The sequence below is a fragment of the Astatotilapia calliptera genome, chromosome 8 (genome assembly GCF_964374335.1).
Source record: "Astatotilapia calliptera chromosome 8, fAstCal68.1, whole genome shotgun sequence".
In the NCBI taxonomy this organism is placed as follows: Eukaryota; Metazoa; Chordata; class Actinopteri; order Cichliformes; family Cichlidae; genus Astatotilapia; species Astatotilapia calliptera.
In genome coordinates, this window is record NC_137429.1 from 3,539,985 (window position 1) to 3,564,089 (window position 24,105).

Consider the following 24,105-nt stretch of genomic DNA (forward strand, 5'->3'; position numbering starts at 1 on the left):
ACCATACATAACATTAAATATATATTTAATAAAAATAATAATAAAATTATGAGTATAAAAATCTTTATACTCATAATTTGCAATAATGTGTTTTTTTGCATTCTATTTTTTGTTTTATTCCAATTTCTTTTCTTTTTTTTAATGTGTTAATTGATTCATTAAATTATGTACTCGTTGTATACTATTACTCAGAAATGACAGGTATAGAAATATTATGTTCATAGTGTCGTATATATAGGTTAATCCATCCAATTCAGGGTTGCAGGGCAGGGGAGGGGGTACACCCCAAAAAGGTCTCCAGGGATCCTGACATAAAAAGACAGTCAATCACACTCACATTCGCACCTATGGCTAATTTAGAATCGGCAGTCATCCAAACATCTGCATGTCTTTGTACTATGGGAGGAAGCCAGAGTACCTGAGAGAACTGACAAGTGGAGAACATGCAAGCTGCTGCACATAGATAGGCTTGGATTCAAAGCCCAGACCTTCTTGCTGTGAGATTAGGTACAGAATAATCATCAAAGATATTTTAAGTGTACTGATTTTTTTTTTTTTAATCCTAGCTTTGGTAATTTAACAGCACATATGGTTCACATGGATGAAAGACGCCTCTGAGCACAGAGGCACAAACTACAAACCATGCATGTAATGCTTTGTCTCTCCACCTGTGTACATGTCTGATATTTTGTCTCCGTTTGTGACTCTTCCTGCTCATGTTGCATCTCTTTATTTCTTTAATGTACATATGCAGGGGTTTTTTTTTTTTTGTCAATGTCTGCATTTGTTTTGCAGCTTTTGTTCACTTTTACATCAGTGAAGAAATGTGCCTTTTTCTCCCTAAGTGACCAAAGCTTGGTGCAGTCATTTTTCTTTTTCACCAGCAAATCTCGAGGTTGATTTACTTGAACAAACCACCACAGTGTGGCCTCTGCTCTACTGAGAGATACAACAAGGAAGCTTTCCAAAAAGTATTAAACAAGGCTAAGGAATAACCCATGTCTGGAAAAGCTAAAACAAAAATTTTGAATCCTAAATGATCCACTTAGTTTTTGAAATCATATTTATGTGTGCCACAGAAATGTACATTAGCAAATGTTTAAAGGATGCTGTTGATTTGATGACGTAGAGTGTTTCAAACTGTCAAGAAAACCAGGCATTTGTTTTGCAAATGCAGATACGCCTTTTTATTTGCATACAGAAAATATAGAACATTTTCAGTAACAGTAGTCCCAAAGACACACCGGTGAAGAGCATCAACATGACGTGATCCCAAATGAGAAACAGATTATTAGTTTTGCAACAAAAATAAATCTCCTGTAAACAAGTTGTAACATTTCAAGAGTTCATCTCTTATTTTCCAGAATCAGTACAATACTCTCCTATACTTAAGTTCTCCAAGAAAAGCGGTTTATGAAGCGATATCTTCTGTTGTAGGTGAGGTGGGAGGAGACGGGGTTTTCAGAGGTAAAGGTTCCCCAGGCGCCACCAAGAGAACATTGTTCTCTTTCTTGGGCAGCCAGACCGCCGGGTACAAAGGCTCCAGGAACTCCGTCTGGTACTTGTGGATGAGCGTCATGGTCTCACCCACCCCGTAGAATGCCAGTAGGCCTTGCGTGTAGTCCACATAAACCCCAATACGACTAAACATCTCCACATTTAGGGGAGTTTCCACATCACAGTGCCAGGTGGAGAAGTTACGGCCATTCCACTGAAGGCACCAGGAGAAGCTGTTCCCCGTGATGCAGCTGTTGCTCTCATTGCCCTTGCGGTCGATGCTCTTGTACGTGAGGCCAACATGAGTGCTTTCACCTTGGATGTCTGCCTCAAAGTAGTGCCGGCCCATGTAGAAGCTCTCCACAGCCAGAACCTGACGGCAGTTCTCAAAGCGCTCGGGCACATCGGGGTAAGGATGCTGCCAGGGCGAGGTGTTTGTCACCTTTTTGTTATCCTCCGTTAGGCGGAGGAACTTATGAGCCGTTGCAGGATCAAAACTCACTTGGGCAGCATCTGCAAAGGATTGTTGAACATGTCAGTTTACTTATGTTACGCAACAAGACAGGCAGGAAAGCAAATAGCTGTAGTCCCAAAGATTACAGTGTAAACACAGATACTTCAAAACTACACTACAATATGGCTGTTGTGCTATATTAAGTAGTTTTGTGTTAGCTAATTTATAGTTTATGTTTCAGTAGACTCACTGTAGATTTACAAAGTTGTGACACCATGAGTGCAATGGGTACCTGGTTGGGATGCTGGGAAACCATGAGGAAAACATAATGCAATGATCAGGTGAAAACCAAACTTCGAGTAGATTTCCATAAAATGATACTGCATTATGTTTACTGGCTTGTCCTTATTTTCTGCCATATGCATACTACTATAATGGTGGATGTCAGTCAGTGCATTAATGTAATTCCGTAATTCCCATGAGGGAAATTAAAAAGTTGCAATCCTGCCCTGAACACTCAGTTTCACACAGTTCTCTTTTATTTCTACTCTTGGCTCTGTATTATGTCAGTGGAGGGGAATACCCTGAATATGGTCATCTCATTTACACAACTCTAGCTGTGCCCACAGAAGCTCCGCTCATGTTGTTGGTCTATTTGGTCTTTTGAACAGTACATTTGTTTTGATAGCTTGGTCGGCATTATCAGCAAAAAGCCAGACTCGTTCTCGGTGGGTGCTGTTCTATGTTCCTACTGCCTGCTGTGGTCACAAGCTCTGAGTAGTGACAGAGAGAATGAGATCGTGGGTAAAACCTGTGGAAATGAGGGACTTGGTCATTTTGGGAGGCATTCAGAGTAAAGTCCCTATTTCTCTACATCCACAGGAACCACTTGAAAGTGGTTGGGGATCGCTCAGGATGCCTTCTGAACAAGGCCCGTCAGCGTCTCTACCACCTCAGATGCTTGAGAGACTTCCGACTGCCCTCCAAGGTGCTCAGGAACTTTTACTCCTGCACCATAGAGAGCATCCTGACGGGAAACATCTCAACCTGGTTCGGGAACAGCACCATGCAGGACAGACGAGCTCTACAGAGGGTTGTGCGGTCAGCTGAGCGCACCATCCGCTCCGAGCTCCCTGACCTGCACTCAATCTACAGCAGGCGGTGCTGGACCAAGGCCAGGAAGATCATGAAGGACCTCAGCCATCCCAACAACAGACTGTTCTCTCTGCTGAGGTCAGGAAAGCGATTCCGCTCCCTGAAGACCAACACAGAGAGACTGAGGAGGAGCTTCTTCCCGCAGGCGATACGGTCTCTCAATCACACCACCACACAGTACTGACCCACACATATAGTTCTTACACACACACTGGATATTCTGGACATTTGTTTACACTAGTGGCCACTGCACAACTACACTGCGTGGTCATCAAATCAAATCACTTTATCACAAGTCACTTAAATAAATCACTTTTAAGCATATTTGCACTGCACAAGACACTTAAATATGTGGACTGCACAACCCTGGACATTACATTTCTTTCATTACCATTTATTAGTTGTACAGCTGCTCTTATTGTTCTATATTTCTTCATATACACAATATATTTTCTATATTGTGTATTGTGTATTTTGTTGTACAGTTATTTTATTTTTAACTTTAATTTTTATATTTTATTTTATTCTTTCCAAGTTAAATTTACCCTTCATTTTAATTTTCATATTTATTTCCTATCCTAGTCATAGTCTTTTATTTTAGGTCACGAGCAGTTGTCTAAGCATTTCACTGCATATCGTACTGTGTATGACTGTGTATGAGACAAATAAAATTTGAATTTGATTTGAACTCCTAGGTAAGCATGCCCGGGCATTTCCTACTGGAGGGAGAACCTGGGGTAGACCCAGGACACTGTGCTTGTGGTCTTCATGAAATTTGCATCCTTGCCAAAACCCCATATTCATTATAGTTTTAAAATAAAAGACAGACTATAAGCACATCCAAGGTTGTTTTTTTGGTTCTGGAAGCATATTGTTTGCTACTCGCAGTTCTTAACTACAGAAATACTTACACTTTAGAAAGTCCGCCCGTGTCACCGGATCTGGAAGAGACTTGATGTGTTTTGCTGCAACAATAGCCTTTACTGTTGTCTTTATTCCCACTTTGTCTGCAAAAAAAGAAGACATATTTTAGTGTCTCATAAGACAACATGTTTAGATTTCTCTTCATGAATTTTGTTTTTATTATGCACAAAAACGTTCTCCAGGGCAACAGGTATGTGCTGTCGTTTCATTTCTTATGGTGGCATATTAATGACTAGCAAAGCAGTTTCATCATGAATCATACATTCTGCTCTTGCTCAAGCACAGCTAAAAATTCTTTACAAGACTGAACATGCCCCGGCAGCTACACAACTCTCTGGATCTCTGTGCTCTTGCTGCTGCTATGTAGTTGCTTCCTGCTCACTTTCTTACCGCTTTTGCACGTTTCTTTGACTTTGCCTATGTATGAAGACACCAGCAAGGCACAGAGCTCCTGCGTGGAGTCAACAATCACACGGCTGAAGTGATTCAGACAGTCCATCAAGCCGATGTAGACACCAGGCAGGGAGATATCAGTGGCTTCTTTTTTCCACTCTGCGTATTCCTAGAAAACAAACACGGTGGCATTCAGGAATGAAAACTGAGGCATTTCTGCTGCCTTTAGGCACGAATGACTTCCTGTCTCGTTGAGAAATACAGCAAATGGTAAAGGAAAAGGAAAAGGCAGACAGTGGAAGCATCTCATCATTCGCAAAAGATTTATATATATATATATATATATATATATATATATATATATATATATATACACACACACACATACATACATACACACACACACTTAAATAAATTTGAATTTTAACTGAGATGCCTGTTAAACAACACTATATTTAATTCATAGACTTCATAAAGACTGTCTCACAAGTGCAGTTGTATGTGTCCAGTTGGAGGGGCCGAATATAATGCGAGTAAGCAAAATAGTGTATAAGTAGTGTACACGATGTGTTTTTAGTTGTCTTTATGAAGTTTTCTTCCTCTCTGATACACCTGTCCCTCAGTCAGGTGTACAAAGATTTTGTACTATAAGTTTAACTCATAAACTTTTAATTTGAATTTCCAACAGTTCCATTAACATTGTTGCTGTTATCATTAGGTGAAAGGTGATATTCAAAAAGCCCAACTTGTTTCCTTTCACCTTGACATGAAAAGTAGGTTGAATCAAAACAAGCTCTGCTACCTTGAAACAAGCCTAAGGACAGATTTCTACAGCTTTTCTTCCATAAGCGGGACAAAGACTAGTTATGACACTGCTGTTTTGAATTTGTACCTGCAGGAAATCCACATCATTTTTGTTCTTGGAAATCTTCTCCATCTGCACCTGAGTCTTCTTCAGATCTGTGCACCTCTGCTCCAGGTGAACCCGAATGCCCTCGGCTTGCTGCAGTGCCTGCTTCTCCTCACCCTCCAAGATCTCCGTCACCTCCTTCTTGGCTCGCTCCACCACCGCTTGCAGCTCCTCAAACTGGCTCTCGATCACTGCTCGTACATCCTTCACAGATTGCTGTAAAATACTGCCTTTAGTTTCTCTTAGTGTAAACAGAGTTCACATTCTGACATAATAACTTTTAATTACTTTAAAAGTTACAGTAAGTAACATGTAGGGAACCTGGCAGAGCCACATAACTGCAGACTCACTGCAGGAATTCTTCATTACTCATTACTACTACATGAAAAATATGGATTTCCTCTCACACCTCAGAGAAACCAGTTTGATTTGGGTGACTCTGAAATATCCAGGATTACAAACTGTTGAGTTCACAGGCCAGAAATAGCTGCAACCGACTCATTTTACTTAACTGTTGTGACTCTGTGTGACTCACAGTGAATCATTTCTAATGTTGTGTTTACCTCAATGGAGACTGTATTGAGCTGAAGTTTGTTGATGGCATTTTCTGCCGCCGTCATCGTCTTCATCATCTCATTCTGTTTCTCCCTCAGTTCGTTCTGTTAACAGAGCAAGAGTCAGTCAGCTTCCTCATAGAAAATATGTGTAGATGTTAATATCTAGATTGTTTCAGGGAAAACTTTTGCTCTCTGGTTCCTTTTATTCTGAAAGGGTCCGATATCTGACCCTAGGCTTGTATATCTGTGGTTTTCTGTCAAGTCAGGTCTAAATTGCTCAGGCAGATCCAGGCAACTCTGAAGCAGAGCAGCTATTCTGATATTAACTCCTACAATTGTAGGCCCAGCGGGAAGCGCTACAAGCGTCTCTCTGAGTCAGCATGCAAGTGCAGGTTTGAAATTAATTAAAAATATATATATTTAATTTACTGCCAGGACAGGGATGTCCTACTTCCTGACTCATTTTTATAGTACTTCCTGAAACACGACACCAAGTTACAAGTGTTAGTTAATTATTGTGTCAGGCAGATGATACTTTGTGTTATTAATGCTATTGGCTTATCCAACCAATAGCATTATTGAAAATAATATTTGGGAGCTTTTGTGCCTGTGCACCAGCTTACACACTGATAACACGTGTGCCCAAATTGTGATGTTACATTACAGGTGGAGGATCATTTCATTTCCTAGTCCATGTTGCATTACATTTTTGTCCTATATAATCAACTTGGAAATAGTTGTCTCCGTATCATAGTGGCTGTTTAATATTAAAACTAATTAAAATTGATTCACATCAAGGTTCAGAGTCCTCAGCTGAAGCTGTTCCTGCTAACTCCGTGTTCATTTTAAAATCCCCACTTCCAGCTTGTATTGTTTTACACGTTTTCCTCTGCTGTGGTACTTCTACAATATTTTATATATTTGTTGTCTATTTTGTTTGTGAAAGAGATGTGAAAATTAATAAAGATCATTTATACTATCTATTAACATGACTGCGGAGCAGTCTTCACAAAATCAGATCCGTGACTGCCTCAAGAGATCATTAATAAGAGTTTGATGTGTTATTTGTGACCAGTTCAATGCTTTTGATTGTTTTCATTATTCCCTGACTACATCATGTCAAACATGACGAAACATTATTCTGATGAAGAAGTTAAGCAAAGGTGACCTTTTGTTTGGCACCATGACAAATATCTGTCGTTATTAAGCGAAAAACAATCTTTGGAAATACTTCCAGTGGTTTATGTTAGTCCCACTTTGATCCACACAATATTTGCTGAAAAGGTAGTTAAACATCTGAAGAGTCTTTTCTATAATCAGTAAACCCACAACTCCTACTGAGTTCTGTAAGACAAGAAAATGTTAAAAATGATTTCATTGAATCATTTCAAACAAAATAATGTTTTAATGCTTTTCTTGTGCTGTAAAAAGGGACTGTCCTGCTCTCCCACTCCAGGAGGGTGGACAGCGGGATCAACCTAAACAGAAGTGACTTACATAATAATTCTCTATCGTTCAAATGTGGAACGAAAGCTCTGAAAAGGAAGAGGAAGCATTCATCATACTGTGCTTTCTGTTTTTCTTCTGTCTGGTGTGTGTGTGTGTGTGTGTGCGCGTGTGTGTGTGATGACCTCCATGTTCTTTCGTTCAAAACTAAATACAGTGGAACCCCGGCTTACGAAGACCCCATTTAACGAAAAATTCAAGTTACAAAGGCACTTAACGGCAATATTTCTGCCCGTGGTACGGCAAAATGCCCGAGTAACGAAATAGATAAAATAGAAAATTTAAAAAAAAATGAAATTAAATTCCATAATGTTATGTACATGTACACGTACGTACATATGCATACATACGCATGCTTTCTTCAACCTCCGCCACCTCCTCCTCCACCAAGAACTTCGTCTTCAGCCAGCATCGCCTCACTCAAAAGGCGATGGAAAAAGGTGCTTCGAATTTTTGACTTACGAAAGACCCTCTGGAACAAATTAAATGCGTAAGTCGGGGTACCACTGTACTTAAAATCACATTTTGCAGGTCAGCAAATAAAGAATATTTGATCAGCGTTGGTGGGATTTCCGCCTACGCTCCTCCCACCAGTGTTTTCTCTGCAGTTCTAACAAAGAAGTCAAAGGTTTTGTAACGAGAGCGCTCTTCAAATAACTGGTTTTGATTTCAGGTCTGTGCAGGAATCTAAGCTGGAATGTTTGATGGCAGTCACAAAGAGAGATGGGCTTCAGATTTAACTACAAAGCCAAACGTGAGCAGATGACCTCCAGAGTGGACGCTGAAGTACTGTTAACTGGATGAAGCATTTAGAGGAACATTTGAGCTGTGCTGCTCCGACCTGCTGACTTAGACACTTTAGATTTAGTCTCCTCTTTAGTGCAGGGAAGCAATAATCTCCGATGTGATTTAAAGGATTATTTATGAGCTCAAATTCCTAATTAATGACACAACTGCTGTCACAGTCTTATTCCTTTGATAGTTAATCTTTTATTTACTCAACACTTTACTCGCCATCCACGCGACCTTTGCCACACATTCAGCAACGCTAAATATGAGATAAGAAATCCTGACATTAAATTCCTAGAATGGACTCATTTTAATTAATAGCGTCTCTCTTTGACAGTTTAGTTTAAACAAAACTCAGGTATTTATTAAAAATAAAAATAAATGCTGAAAATATGAGTGTTTAATTGCCTCATTCTATCTCCAAAAAGAAAGTGTCTCAGTTCAGAGTCCCCTAAAGCAATGAAAGCAGCTGATTCTCACATGCTGACATGCTGACATTAAAAGATTTAAGGCAGCAGGAACTCTTAAGGAGACCCAAAATAAAACTGAATATTTTCAGTTGGGAATTCAGCCTGAAAATTCATATCAGATGTGTTGAGGTCATTCAAAGGAATGTGCACACAGTACAGGGAAACACTTGCCTCGATCTGATTACGAGCGTCCACCACAGACACGGTGTTGTGCCCCTTGTGGTCCTCGTTCACGCAGTCCTGGCAGATGCAGCAGGAGTCGGTGGAGCAGAACAGGTCCAGGGGCCACTTGTGGCTCTCGCAGGTCCGCCTCTCGATGTCCCTGAGCGGGTCCACGAGCCGATGGTTTTGAAATTTTGGATTTTCCAGGTGAGGCCTGAGATGGGCCTCGCAGTACGACACCAAGCAGGTGAGGCAGGACTTGAGGGCCCTGCGGGGGCTTTCAATGCAAGAGTCACATACCACATCGTCGGGGCCCAAAGGTTCCTCCTTATCCTGGTCCTCTTTTGGTCCTTCTTCTGTCTGTGGTTCTGCTTCCTTTTTGTCCTCTTCAGGCTTCTTGGGGTCCTCGGACTGATTCAGGTCTTTTTGGATCTCGGTCTCCTCCGCTGTCGTTGACTCTTGACTCTGTTCCTCACTGTTTTTATTTACATGAGCGTCAGCTGTTCCATTCTGTTTGGGACTGCCAGGCTTGACGGGACACTGTGGACATCCTTTACTTTTGTCTCCGAGACAGGAACCGCATACGGAGTGACCACAAGCTGCCGGCTCCCCCTCGCTCAGTTTACCTGAGCAGACATGACACAGGTTCTGCTGCTGCTGCTGTTTGGGGAGAGGAGCTACTTCTACAGCTGCTGTATCTGCCATGTCTTCAGCTCTTCTTTGAGCGCCTGGCGTCACTTCCACTCTTTAAAGCTGTGTGGAAATAACTGGCTCAGCCACTTCTGTCAGCCAGCAGTATCTGATCGCAGTAGAGAAAGCCACACCTAGATGATGTGAGAGACGGTCAGGACTCATAGTTTCAGTCAGAACTCAACCCGCCCCTTCAGCACTCACATGCAAACAGATACACACCCACCTCCACGTCTTTAACACTGAAAGAGGGAGGAGGTGCAGGGTGGAGTCCACAATGCAAACCAGGAACAGAGGTGTAGGATTGCATTCTCCCACATGCGCTATGTTTGAATATGCACTGAAACTTACAAGTTCTGCTACCAGTAAGCAACAACTGACCTATCTACTGTCTTTATAGACACACTGATGAGGCCACTCACTGCTTTCCCGCCCTGCTCCAACAAAATTAAATTGAAAACTGGTCTGGATAAAACAGAGGTGATCACTGCTGCAGCCTTTTGCTTACTCACCCTCTTCCTCTTTCACTTTTCTGCAGATAAGCAAGAGGAAAAAGCAAATGCTGATAGGATCAGGTTTCAGCAGCGCCAAAAGCAGACGCTGCCACCCAGTGTCCATAATAATGCTTGGCAGGTACTGCTAATGTTGGTATCAATCCAATACCATGTACCCAGTAAATACAGGGCTGGTATAGCTGATACTGATACTTCTGACCTATAAACTTATGAGATGCACATCAGTGAATTCTGAACCCATTTTAATGAGCATTAAATCTCTGTGCTGAATGTAAACGTGCCAGTCCTAAAGCCTGGGTCAGCTTGTGTTGTTTAAATGTGCTTATTGTGTTGTAAATAAAGTAGACATGACAGGTTCAAGATATTGTTCCCAGCGTGAGTGTGAGGTATCATTTTTTTAATTAAAAAGTAATTATTATTTAACACAATGGATGATGGAAACACAGCACTGATCCCATCTCGACAGTATCGATATCACTAACAGCGCAGGTAACGATTGTAGTAATACTTTTGATCAATCCGCCGGTCAGGGTAATAGAAAGTTACGAAGTGAAGAGCAACAGACTGTAGAGGAAGTTCCACAAACACTCACAAACTGTTAGATTTGTTCCTTCTATCGAGAATAAATGTTGCTAAACTGCAGTTTCCTAAAGTTTGTGATGCTCGTTCCTGTTTTTCACACATGTTCGTAGACATGCGCACATGTGACCACATGTCCGGGCTTTGTCCGGGTTAAACAAACACCACCTGATCATAGTTCAAGGTAAAGGTGTAGGTGGTGTTTGAAAGCACCTTAGCTGTAACAGCAGCAGCCTTCGTGTCTGACGCTTTTTAAAGTCTTAAGATTTACCTTCAGTTAGGTTTATCGTTCCCAGGCTGAGGGGAGGTGACGGGATTCTCTTCTTACCGGGGGTTTTCTCCTCGGTAACCGATCAACAGGTGAGACAGCACCGCCTACTGACCAATCAAGTGTCCTGAAAACTGCGTCGTCACTCCCGGACACACACACACACACACACACACACACACACACACACACACACACACACACACACACACACACACATATATATATATGTGTGTGTGTAGTAATTTCTATGAATCTTTTTTTTTACATTGTTTGTTAATTGTAGTTGTATTCATTGTGTATTTTGGTTTCATGTAAATGTATGTTCTAACTTTGTGTATTGTGAATGTAAGGCAAACAAGGGACAATAGGTGGAAATTCGCAATAGCTATAAACCTATGTGCAGTGCATCAGCCTCATGTTTCATATTTGGACTATGTTAAACTGCACTGTCCCTTTTAAATAAAGGATTATTATTATAACCCATCAGATTCTCCTGTGTCTCAGTGACAGTGCTGTGATATTAACATGATATTTATCGAAAAGCCTGTCCAAGAAAACAGTTTGGCATTCACAATTGTTTTTAATTAAATGAAATGGCATGTAAAGAAAACAAAAATACTGAAAGGAAAGGTCATCTTCCAGTATGATTTATCTCATCTTAAATGATTTTATCTTGCATTTAAAACGATTTCTATCATTGCTGGATGTCTAATTTTTATGACACAGATGCTGAAGAATCTGTGTCCTCTTGTTTGTCTCATTGTCTCTGTACACAGTGACGAGTTCCTGCCTCAAGGGCCAATCAGAGTGAGAGGCACTTGCTCATCAGCATCTTGCATCATTTAAACATCGGCTCTTCACATCATGGTGTGACAGGTTTGCCACCTGGTACTAACACGATGGAACAGCATCCCCACACTCTGACTTGGAGAATGCATGGATTTTGAGGTGGCCTTTAAGAAGCAGCTACAAACTCATCTTTGTATATTTGCTTTTGAGTAACCTCTGAAATCTGGATATCTTAAGATCCCTTTTACCAGCTCGGTATCTACCTAATAAAAAAAAGCACTCTATAGTCGCTCGGGGAAGCCTCAGCTACAATAAATAAGCCTTTTAACAGGGCTGTATTATTACAGCTGTGTGCCCTCTTTCTCCTTTCTTTTTCCTTCTTCGACAGATAATGTTTTATTTATTGCACTAATGGATTTCTGTTGTTCTGTGTACTCATGTATCAGCTTCTCTTCTGAGGGGCAGCACTCTGGGATGTCCCACATCTCTGTTAGCAGTCATAAAGTTCCGGGCTTTCCCGAACGCTGCTTTGAATAAAATCCTTTTCAGTTACCTGCAAATGCTTACCTTATAATCAAAGCGCAGAAATAAAACATGTTCCAGAGTATCTCTGAATAAATGCACATTTTTTAAGAGTTTACTAAAACTGAATATTGGGCTGGCTGATTGCTTCTGCTACACTTTAAGTGTCTCAAACAGTTGCTTAAGGTATTCTCTGTGTCAGAGTATGAAACAAAGCCTTTATTCGTCCATTTTTAAGTCACATTTTCACCCCATTTACAGCCCAAGTGTTAAACAGGAGAGCGACAGCAGGGGTGACAGGCAGCTCATTCGTTTACAGGAATAAAAAGCAATAGCATGATTTTTATTTCAGTAACTTCATGTTAGAATTTATTATGTGAAACACACGCACACACACGCACGCACGCACACACACACAATTACATCCCTGACCTCAAGTCCAGGAGCTACAGATGCTTTTTTTTAAAAAAAAGAAAAACCAAAAATAATCATTGTCATTACTTCTGCCATCGGTCAGTGGATGAGATCAGAGGCCTGCCTCATGATGCAGATTATTATGAATGAATTCCTCCCCTGGCTAAGTTAGCTTATCAAGTTCAGATTTCCCTGCAGTGTCGGGTCAAGTGCTCTGTGAGCAAAACTTTACGGGTTTAAGCACCATTTCTGAACAGCCTGGGTTGAATTCACTGATGTCCTGTAGGTAAAAAGAAACTTATTCAACAGTTTCTGCTGAACGCTCTTTACAGATTTGACAAAAAGTCTTGATTTATTTGTCCGAGGCCACTGCACCCAAATGCAACGTAATTACACCTGTCTCCTTTACACCTAACAGAAGTGTACCAGTGAAAGTACTAAGAGATAAGAGATGTTTGCAGTAATCTGTCAATGATTTCGTTCTGACTCTGTCATCCTGTTGCACACAAAGACATTTCCCACAGTATCAGACCACACCTCCACCCTGAGTACGTGGTCATCAGTTTTTTGTGGTTTTATTAAACTGGTTGTATTTTCATGACTTTTTTTTTGCTTCTGCTCCCCTTGGGGTCTCTTTTACAGCAAGGAGCTGCACACTTGGTTAAATAGCCTAAATATTAGAGTAAATGTGGTGCAGATTAAACCTCAGTTTAAACATTTTATGTTATTTCTTGTCACATCTTTTTTTAAAAACACAAATGGTCGTCACCCCTCCATTGATGTTCCCAAAAGTAGTATTGTCCTCTATTTTACTTTTGGAAACATTCTTATTTTGGGGTTATTTCTAGCCAAAGTGCTCGGGTTGTCTCAGATTTTCAAAGCAGGACTCTACAATTTCTTCACACAATGCTCACTTTGTTGTATTTGTTCATGAGGCAGGCCCCAGGTCAGCTGCACAGCTTTGTTTAATTCAGCTCCCAGTGTCTACAGTCAGGTCAGTGTTTGATTCTTCTTTGTGTTAAATGAGCTCTAAAGGTGTAGGATATTCATTCAGTTGATATGATCGTTAAGACGTGGGGTTAATTTCCTAAGATTAGAAACTGCGCATCGATTCAGGTCCTATTCCGTGTGTTAGAGGTTCAAACTGCGGCAGCAGAAATACTTGTGCTTTTGAGCGGCTGAGGTCATTAGTCCGAACAGGTTTTTTCTTCTGCTCGCCCTCCCTCTGTCACTGCACCCCCACCAGCTCTGTGATGGGTGGGGCAAACACCATCAGTTCCTGGTATTTGTGGAAGAACAGGTGCAGGCGGGACGAGTAGGTGTCCTCCTGATATGGCAGCTGCTTTTCAGTCAGGTATTTGGACACAACAGGTTTCACCTGCACAAGAGGAACAAAGTAACCATAGTGGGAAATACGTAAATACATTTAGCAATTTAATAATTATCCAAAGTTCTGTGATGGTCACTTTTTAAACTGTGTGCTCTCGTTTTGTTTGTGCCCTTTGCTCTGCAGAAGAATCCAACAGTTCTGCAACAAGCAGGTAAATATATTCATCTGTGATGTCCCACCTTTAAACACATGTTGTCTGACAGAAAGGGGAAGAGATGGTGCTCCACGTGACAGTTGATTAGCGAGTGTCCAAAGATCCGGTCCAGCAGAGGGTTTCGCGGCAGGTTCAGGACTCCGTGGGTCATCTGGTGAATCCTCTTTGGTCGACGAGTTGGAGAAAACATCGGCAGACCGATATGCTGCAATTAGAAACAGTTTGGCATCACAAGTTATGTGGCCTATTGTACTCTTGCCAGCCGTGTTAATAGGTACACCTGTTTAACTACGGGTCAATCCAAAGTTCTTTTTCGTCAGTAATAAAAGACCTGGAATTGTAATTGAATTGAAATTTAGGCACGGAGACATGTCAGCTAAGAACAGGAAACTGAAGCTGCAATTCACACAAGCTTCCCAACACTGGTCTCATGAGTCTCGATTTCTGCTGCGATATTTAGGGCTCGAATTTGGTACGAACAACACAAAGCGTCGATCCATGCACACGACCCTACCAGCATTTCAGACTGCTGGCAGGGGTGTGATGGTTAGGGAACACTAAAAGATATTTAAATTAAGCTCAGATTCTTTGTATTACAACACAAAGTGTTTAGTGTAATTTCTGTGTAGTCTCAAAGATTATCGTCAGACAGAGATCATGGAGTTCAGCAGGGTGGGGGTGGGGTGGAGGTTAGTGTTGGACGTCGGCCAGCAAAACCCCAGGAGAGCTGGGAGGACAGATTTTTGATCCGAACCCCCCAGCAAGAACAAACACTTTCCACTGGTACACTGCTGACTTCTCTTCAAGAACCTGTGTTTTCTAATCCACCTTCACACGCTTTGATCCGAACAATACACAATGACCTGCAGGCATCCATCTGGGAAAATCATGCATGAATTGTTTCTTTTTATCCCTTTAGTTCACTGCCTGCTCTGAGAACACAATGCTGCATTCAAGCTCCTCAAAAGACCCTGTTACAAAAAACACCCTTATGATCATTTCACATGAACCGAGCACATAAATCTGTGAGAAGTGACGAATACATGTGCATAAATTACTTATGTTTTCCCCAATTCAAGACCAAAGAGTATAAAGGTATGTGGTGTGGCGATTAATGGATACTGATGAGATACATGTATCTATTCATAATCATCTAAAGTTCTCTAAGATGTGGCCATTTAAAAACACTATTTAAAAAAATAAAATTAAAATAAAGCATAATTCTTGTTTTATTTTGGATCTAGTGCTTCTATCAGTTATGTTACAAATCCAGAATCTAACTGGAAGTAGGAACATCTGAAATGCCATTAACAAAACCTGGGTAACAGACGTGTGTGCTTTCTTTTTAATGACCACTAGGCAGCAATATTCGACACTAGCGAGGTTTCTCAAACGCACATTTTTCAAGAGTTTTACTACATATTGGGCACGACAGGGTCATCGTTTGTGTGGCAGCAGTTCCTGGAGGCTGGTTGTTGCTGGATGAAGTGGTATTGCTGGTATTCCAGTGGTGGCAAATCTTGAAAAAGTAAAAGCTGCACCTCAGTGAACCGTTTCAAAAGGCACAACTTTTACTTTGAAGGAAAACCTGCATTTTTAGGTTGTTCTCACAGTTTAGCTACGGCACAGAGATTACTGGCAGAGTGTCACTTCAATTCAAATGATCAGCACAGCAATATGCTGTGAAAGCAGTCACAAGGGCATTCTTGACACCCAGATGAGGAATACACTTTTTTCCTGCAGGGGGAAATCGCTTAGACATTTTCTTGATGAGATTATGGTCCCAGTCAGCCACTTTGAGTCATTTTTACTGATCTTGATATTCAGAAGGAGGATCATTAAAAGCTTGGCGCTTATTTTAATATCTGTCATCTTACTGCTCTCTCACTGTTCAAAGACATGAAAATTTTATATAAAACTAGTTGGAAACTAATTGGACACCAACATAATCCAATTAAAACTACATACATCAGAGCTTCACAGCTATCTGAATATTTTAGCTACAAAATGACATCATTTTGAGCTGAATATGAAATACAAGACGTCACAAACAAAATTCACTGTAACTGTGTCTTATAGGTGTCAGCAGGCTGAATTCTCAGCTACAGATACCGTGTTCTCACCTGGAAGATGTTGACGTGGATATACGGCACAGAGAACATCGCCCTGCACACGAGCATACACAGCAATGCTCCGTAAGGCGACGTGAACCCGGAGACATTGATGAGCAGCCAGTACTGTGAATACAGGCCCAGGGTTACCATCAGGATGGTCCTAAGGATGTGGGCCAAAGATTGTCCTTTGAGCTGAGCTGCAAAACCAGAGTGTGCATGAGAGTAAACTCGCACTGCAGTGACACAGACAAGTAAGACAGAGACTCGAGGAGGATCACAAGGTTTAAAAAGTGTCTCAACTTTATGCTGAGTTTCACATTTAACCTTGAAGCAAACACGGCTCGTCTTTGGTCCTCTGGCTCCTCTTACCGAGCGCAACAAGCGGAGTGATGATCGGCACGGCCAGGGGGGCTATGAACAGGTAGATGATGCGAGGTAGGAAGGGCACCTTCCACACGCTGGAGTCACCCAGTCCAATGACATTAGTGTGAGCGTGATGCATCTTAATGTGGCCCTGAATCCCGGCTCGTGCCGAGAATGAGCCACAGATCTGAGGGGATGAAGAACAAGTGGAGGTGTTCAATAAACCAGCAATGATGGAGCACATGAAACAGTCAATGAACATTATCAAGCTCCGCTAACAGCTGGAAAGGACAATGGTCAGAAGAGATTTGGATATTCTTAGCAATTAATAATCAACCAAAGGTCATTAAAGCTTCTTAATCATATCACTTATAATGCGCATTGCTTCATTCACTCTTGCAGACATTGCTGTTTATAGCAGGTTGTAACCTTTGGGGTTGAAGGAATAAACATGCTTTGTGTGCCTAACACAGGAGGTCCAAGACATTTGTGCTCCAATATTGTTAAGAAAAATTGGAATATTTTGTCAGTCTGTTGCTTATTTAATTACACCTGTGGTGTTTCCTGCGATCAGTGATGGCTAACCCGCTAAATCCTAAATAAAACAAGGTCTGTGTCCATGTGGAGATGAAGAGTGCACTGAAATACACACCAGACGGGGAGGATATTGGCGGGACACTGCTGCATAGGCACTCAGAGGCTGAAACAACGCGCTGCAAAGATTAGTGAACCATTTATGTTCAATGTTTTTAAAATGTGTAAAGAAAACCATTTGCGTTTTTTAATGAATTTCACAGAGGCTCTTCAGAATGAACAGCATATACATGAAGGTTTTGGCAGCTCTGGTGAAATCAGAGCGCTGCTATCAGCTCAGTGTGTATATCGTTACATTCATCCAGCCATAAAAGTCCTGGAAAAACAGAGTCATGATATCCTAATCTGATGAAACTGTGAGCAAATCACCAAATGAGGAGGGTGTGATTCAGAGCTGTATCCACTTAAAATGATGCAACTATTTACTGTTACATAGTTTCTTGGAATAATACAATCACTTAGAAATTAAGTGGTGATGTTTTCTTCTCATTTCTAGCTCTACATACAGTAAGAGAAATTATTATTTGATCTACTTCTGAATTTCACTTATCAAGAGATGAAGAGTCTCTAGTTCTTATGGTAGTTTCATGTTTAATAGAGAGACAGACAAGATTGTAGAGCTGGACAAGGGTGCAATGGCCGACAAGACCATCAGCAAGAAGCTTGGTGAGGAGGTAACAGTTGCTGCTCATGGGGTGAGGATGATCATGAGAAATGTGTTGGATCAGGTGGAAACATTATGCTTTAGGGCTGTTTTTCTGCTAAGGGTAGAGAGGGATCTGCAGAGGGAGCTGAAGCTTCAAGATGACAGGCGGCAGCCAAGAGGGATTCACACAGTTTCATTTAGCCCACATCAGTGGGCTAAAATCCCTCCTGAGATGTGCACAAACCTGGTGACCAGCATCAACAAAGGTGTCTTCACCAAGTACTAAGTCATGTTTTGCTCTGAGATCAAATACTTGCGTCGTTCGATGACATGCAAATCAATTAAAAACATGTTTTTATGGATCTTTGGTTGTTGTCAATTCATTATTTCCCACAACTGTATTTGTTCTTAGATTCTACTAGAGTAGATTTGCATGATTCACAATTTAAAATAATCCATTATCTTATACTGGGAGCCCAGTGCAGTACAAGACAGCAGCTGTAGCTTCATATTCATGATAATGACCCTCAGCAGGGAAAAAACAAATGTCCCAAAATGTCCAACTGCTGCTCTAAGCACACAGCTACAGAGCTGCGTGTGAGAATACAGAAGCTTTGCCCGCAGGTACTTAATGACAGCCTTTCAAGTCTATTTCTGCACATCTCACCTCGATGAAAAAGACGGCCCAGAACCTTCCCCAGGCCTGCGACTCGCTCAGCGCCCCATGGCTCGCCAGATGTGTCCCCTTGACGGTGATGACAGCGTGAGCCACGCCCATCAGCAGGACGCCCGCAGAAAACCCCAGAAGCCTCGAGGAGCCCAGCAGCAGGAAGGCTGCAAGACAGAACGCAGGGAATAAAGATGCTACAGATCCTAAAGATGCTGACTCTTTAACCTTAGACTGGCAGCAGGACACACACTGCATTACTGCTGCATTGACTGTACACATCTACTGTTATCGCTCACACACATTCTTTCAGCCTTTGATAGCAGACAGCTGAGGCTCAGTGCCAATAAGTGTTTGCAGTGAGCAAACATTCTCATAGCCACCATGAACAGGAAGACATCAGACGACTATTTAAAGATTTACTTTTGTGTTTTCATTGTTGAATAAAGCAGGACAGGTAACCAATAATAAATTGTGATTCTAAAATTTTCCTTGCTGCCTGTTACGGTTCAGCATGACTGGTTTGGGTTTCATTATTCTCAGGTGGGGTTGACGGCCTGGCTTTGTTGGGTTTTTCCACCCTGGGGCAGAGCCTCTGGGTGTGAGTCCCTGCTGCACCTGTTTGCAGTGAAGTCATCAGGAGTATATCAAGGACAGGCGGTGTCACAGCACCATCTCTGTCTGCGTAGTGACATTCAGGCCGCCTTTGTAAAATCTGTGTTTTGTGGTTCACTTGGAAACTTCATCCGAACCCTGTTTGTCTACCTTTTTGCACCACCTCAGCAATCAGAGGAACTGCTTACCAGGACTCCACCTGCCTGCCTGCTCTCCACCTATTCCCCCACTTGCTGATCCAGCTCCCTCAGAGTCGAATCACTAAAACATAAATTTGATACCTGCCTGTTAGATTACATTCTAATTTATACCTTCTTTGCTGGCAGAGCACCTGAGACCCTTTTTAAATAGAACATGCTCACTATTCCCTGCTCTGTCAAGGCTCAAGTGATGAGTCACATGATCAGAGTAAACCTTTGCAAGAACTGGAAATGAAAAGCAATCAGAATAAATGCTTACATTTACCATGAGTCAAACTATGTAATGTGAAGCCAGCATGATGGGCAGGAAGCTCAGGTGAAAGGATGACAGTCTGGAGGCGGACACTGTTACCACACTGGCTTCCTTCCACTGTCACTGTGTACTGTTTACTATAGTTTAGTGTCTGCATACAGTAGAAGCAGGCTGATGATGAACATGAGACGAAGCTTTAAATCCACTAATCAAAGTCAGTTCTGTTTTTGTCACAAATGTTAACAGCATGGATGGATTACATCTAATTAGACACATGAGACATTGTAGCTGCTGATACTTCTCTGGCTGCCTTTGACAGCAGAGTTTAGGTGACACATTCCCTTTTTAACCCAGTAAAACTGCTAATATGACGCACCTCCTATTTCAAAGCAGCCTATTTCGAGGTGATAAGTCACGAGCTCGGTGCTACACAGTGACAGAAAACCCGTCCGCCTCATTCTGCAACTACATCTACTTCTGAATCATTTCGACATATGAATTATACTGGCCATGATTTATATTTTAGGTAAAACTCACAAAAAAGCAGTTACAAAGACCTGCTGCTGCTGCTGCAGAACTAATCCGTGGTAATTACTGCTACGTCTAAGAGTCTGGAATCAAGCCTGAACCTTAAAGCTGTCAGATCCAATGATCAAGTGACGTGAGTCACAATAGACAGCAGTCCAAAATGAGGTCAGTAGCTGACCACCAGTGACCCACATAAAATGAGACTCCATGAATGTGCAAAGCCAGACTGAGGGGTGACGGTGAGAAAACGCTACGCTGTGTATTTCTGGAAAATAAAAAATTAACTAATGAGACAGTTTTACTTGTAAATATTGAGTCATCATGATATCACTGTGACTTTTGTGATTTACGTCTGTTTGCTGCTATTTTATGACCAGTCTTTTCAAAACTATGACTTTCAAACAGACAAAATTAAGCAAAACACCTGAACTTTATTATTATGATGGTGCACTGTTCTCCCAACTTTGGAGGAATCATTTCCCACTATTATTAAAATTTATCTAGTCTGTTTTTTCCTTCTTTATGTCAAAATATGACAGATGAATTTTTAGGTAAAGCTTCAAAAACTTTATCCGATGTTTATCGCAGACTTGAAAGCAGGAAGACTGCAAAACACCAGATTTGGTCCTCAGAGCCAGCATTGTTTAGGGAAGTTGTCAAAAAAAAGTTAACCAAGTAAAACACAAGCAGCAACGTCCAGGACTAAAATGTTAAAGCAACACAGAAGTGTCCCCAAAACTGCAGTACCTGTAATGTCCACTTGAGGCCGGCTCCACAAACGCCCCACAGTTAAAATGTTCAACATGTTTACAGGCTGATCTATAAAAAAGTTACGTGTTTTTGTTTACACTAAGTTTGTAGCAGGCCTACATCCCCGTACAGGTGAATGTAGCTGCTAGCTGTCTGCTAGGCTCCACCCCCTCTCATTAAAGTCAAAAAATAGAACCTCTAAGCTACTTTGTTTGTTCTATTGGTTCCTTTTGGAGCATTTTCAGTACAATTACTATACACGGCTAATGTTACGCCTTGCATTGTCAGAGAGCAAGCCATAAGAGAAAGTCAAAAATTCTTCCCTTGAGGTTGGGTGAGCAAACTTATAGTATTTTAATTGTGTGTTAAAATACTATCTCTGTATCTCTGTCTGTGTGAGCGCACTTTGCTAACCAGGTAAAATGAAAACTTAGCACTTCTGCTCTCTAAAACAAACAAACAAACAAATTCCAGCATAGCTAAACTGCCCAATTTGAGGGTTTAATGTGAAACTTTACAAACCAGTCGGTGACATCACAGCTGCTATGGCCATCTTTTATTTACTAAGTTTGCAGTAAGAGAGGCCTCCCAGGCTTTGAGCTTCTGGTTGAGTCGATTACAGAAACACAAACTGACACAAATAATTGTCTCTTAAATGATAAAACCCTCCAAAACAATAACTCATCTATGCAGGTGCAATCACATCTATGACGTTGTGCCTCACCAGGTGGCAGACAGAGGAACGCTGCTGCCAGGATACTGCAATCGACCCCCCTCCTCTCCCACCAGCTGCTCTCCTTCACCACCTTCTGAACCAGCCTCGTCAGCTCCATCATGAGAGACTCCTCCACCTCTTCAGCTCCTGCGCCTCCATTCTTAATCTTTGGGTCCCCTCTCGTCTTGATTAACATCTCTTCATCACCTCTTCCTCCTCCTCTTTCCCTCTCATCCCTCCGCTCATCTTGTACGCTCTGCATCCTGATCACTGGCCTAGAGTAAAGTCACCATGCAGGTTGTGTCCTCCTGTGAGCGGCTGCTGATAAACCCTGCAGCTTGAGCACACAGTACACAGGTCAAAGTTAGCATTTCAACAGTGTGTATTGTCAGAGAAGCCCAGCCCCCTTCCTGCTGCTTCAAGAGCATTGCGGACCCTCCTTTCCTACCTCCTCCTCCTCATTCCTTTCTTCTTGTTCCACCCTGTCAGCTGACTCCTTGGGCAGTCCAGCAGCAGAGGAATTTCTTGTCCCACTGCCCAAAGATGTAAGGTTGGCCTGCGATGGGATGGATCCAAAAATCCTCCTCACACGCGCAGCAACTCAAAACTGCTGCGGCTGCTTACCTCACAGTCAACTCTTGCTCATCTCTGGTTTCTCATATATTCTGCATGTCGCTCACCCCCTGCTCTGTTCCTCTCTCTCTTTGTGTTAGCTCCTTTCCCTCCTCCCCTCCCATCCCCGTAACCTTGGCAAATGTCCTGGGAAAGCAGAGTGAGAAAGGAGGGCTGATTAACAGGGGCCGTTCAGTTGTTTCTCCACAGCAGAGAGGGGGCGAATGTTCAGAATGAAAAGGAGAAGATGCTGATGTGCGAAAATTTCCTTGGCTAGTTTAAGTGTTGGTAAAGGTGAGAGTAGTCAGTAGTGAGTTATATACATATATCTGGTGTCAGCGCCTCTTTGTCCTCTGGAGAGAGGCCACGCTGACTGCAGTGTGCTCTTTAAAAGATACAGAGTGAGTAATTTTTAAGAGAGAGGAACAGAAGAGCACCAGGCCGCCTGACAGCTTCACACACATCCTCCCACAGCCTCGGCTTGTTGGTTTTACTCAAGCTCTTATCAGAGTCAGGCTTTTTATCCATTAACACCAGAGAAGGACACATTTTTAAAGGTCCACATCCAAAGGACTGTTCTTCCTCTACCCCTCTACCCCCCCATTTTTGCACATGTCGAGGAGCGTGTCAGGCTACACTTCACGGTGTGTTATACTTTTATAACTATGCATGTGACAAATAAAGAACTTTGAACCTTGAACCTATAGACAGAAAACACCCACAAAAAGGTGAAAAACAGCAACCAAGCAGCAAAAAACAACTAAAAATACACAGAAACGAACTGCAAAGAGATGAGAGGTAGTTACAAAAGATACAAACACAAAGAGATAATAAAACAAACTAAGAAATCTAGAAAGTGAGAAAATGAACATAGAGGAAAGAAATAAAACTGCAGAGACAGTAAGGTAGTCTCTGCGGTTTTAACAATTAGACACTGTGTAGGTACAAAAGGCAGATAAACAGGGAAATAAGACAACCATAGAGATGTTTTAAAAAACAGCTACACAAACCCAGAATAAAACTACATGGAGATGCCAACATCCATTGAGAGACTAAAACAAGGAGATAAAATATCTTCAAAAAGAGTCATAACAACTACAAACAGATGCTATAGAGGTTAAACAACAGTCAAACGGCCTTTATAGAGACAGAAAACAACTGAATTAGTAGAAAACAATAATAAAGTACCGCAAAACAGTCCCAAGAGACCAAAATGACACGAATGGTATACAAAACAATCACAAAGAGATAAATCGGATACAAATTGATGCGTCATTTTCATATGGACTAAACCACCCATCCAAACAGAAAACCATACGCAAAAATCTAAAAAGCAACAAAATCCCCACATCGAGACAGAATGACTACAGAGTGCAAGAAATGGCCACAAGATGCTGAAAAATAACAACAAAGGGACCTTAAAAGTGACAAAAGCTGTAGACAGACAAAGTGGCTACAAGCAGGAGGATTCATGTAATAACCTTCACATAAGTGACCACAAAGAGACAAAAAAAAACAATCATAAAGTGGCAAAACCAGCTACGGTGAGACAGAAGAAAAAACTATGAAGAGATGTCAACCAGACATAAAAGACACAATAGACAAAAGAGAAATTGATAAAAGGACCACAAGAAATGACACAAAGACTATAAAGCAACACAGGCAGTTAAAGTTACAGACAGGAAGTGACTAAAAAGAGGTGCTGGACAGCTACCAAAGACACAAATTTACAATGAAGAAAGACAGAGGGACTACAAAGAGATATACAGTGCAGACAAAGTGGCTACAAAAAGATAGAAAGCAACCAAAAATGCATAAAGAACAGCAAGAAAGTAGCTCAATGCATCCACAATGATAAGTCATATTACTTAAAAATGTTAGTGTTGCAAAAAGACACGAGGCTACAA

At 41.6% G+C, this 24,105-nt stretch overlaps 2 protein-coding genes and 1 long non-coding RNA gene across 4 annotated transcripts; 1 reads left to right on the forward strand and 2 right to left on the reverse strand.

Moving 5' to 3' along the window:
- Positions 1-1,159: 1,159 nt before the first annotated feature.
- Positions 1,160-11,013, reverse strand: trim16 (tripartite motif containing 16). Of its 2 annotated transcripts, XM_026177925.2 has the most exons (7): positions 10,873-11,013; positions 8,827-9,641; positions 5,897-5,992; positions 5,316-5,549; positions 4,421-4,592; positions 4,018-4,113; positions 1,160-2,010 (listed from the first exon to the last, which is right to left on the reverse strand). In XM_026177925.2, exons 2-7 carry the CDS (start codon positions 9,520-9,522, stop codon positions 1,412-1,414), a joined length of 1,893 nt encoding a protein of 630 aa, XP_026033710.2. In that variant the 5' UTR covers positions 9,523-9,641; positions 10,873-11,013; the 3' UTR covers positions 1,160-1,411. The 2 variants fall into 2 exon arrangements, with proteins under 2 accessions (XP_026033710.2, XP_080161413.1); XM_080305287.1 differs by lacking the exon at positions 10,873-11,013 and having other exon boundaries at positions 8,827-9,643.
- LOC145430355 (uncharacterized) lies at positions 10,732-16,983 on the forward strand. Its single transcript, XR_013910882.1, has 3 exons — positions 10,732-10,961; positions 11,649-14,138; positions 16,221-16,983. It is a non-coding gene; the product is annotated as an uncharacterized LOC145430355 (long non-coding RNA).
- fads6 (fatty acid desaturase 6) lies at positions 12,382-22,287 on the reverse strand. The gene is made up of 7 exons (XM_026177930.2): positions 22,035-22,287; positions 21,596-21,923; positions 18,526-18,692; positions 16,625-16,805; positions 16,265-16,452; positions 14,167-14,346; positions 12,382-13,975 (listed from the first exon to the last, which is right to left on the reverse strand). The coding sequence occupies exons 2-7, from the start codon at positions 21,846-21,848 to the stop codon at positions 13,826-13,828; spliced, it is 1,119 nt and encodes a 372-aa protein (XP_026033715.1). The 5' UTR covers positions 21,849-21,923; positions 22,035-22,287; the 3' UTR covers positions 12,382-13,825.
- Positions 22,288-24,105: the final 1,818 nt, after the last annotated feature.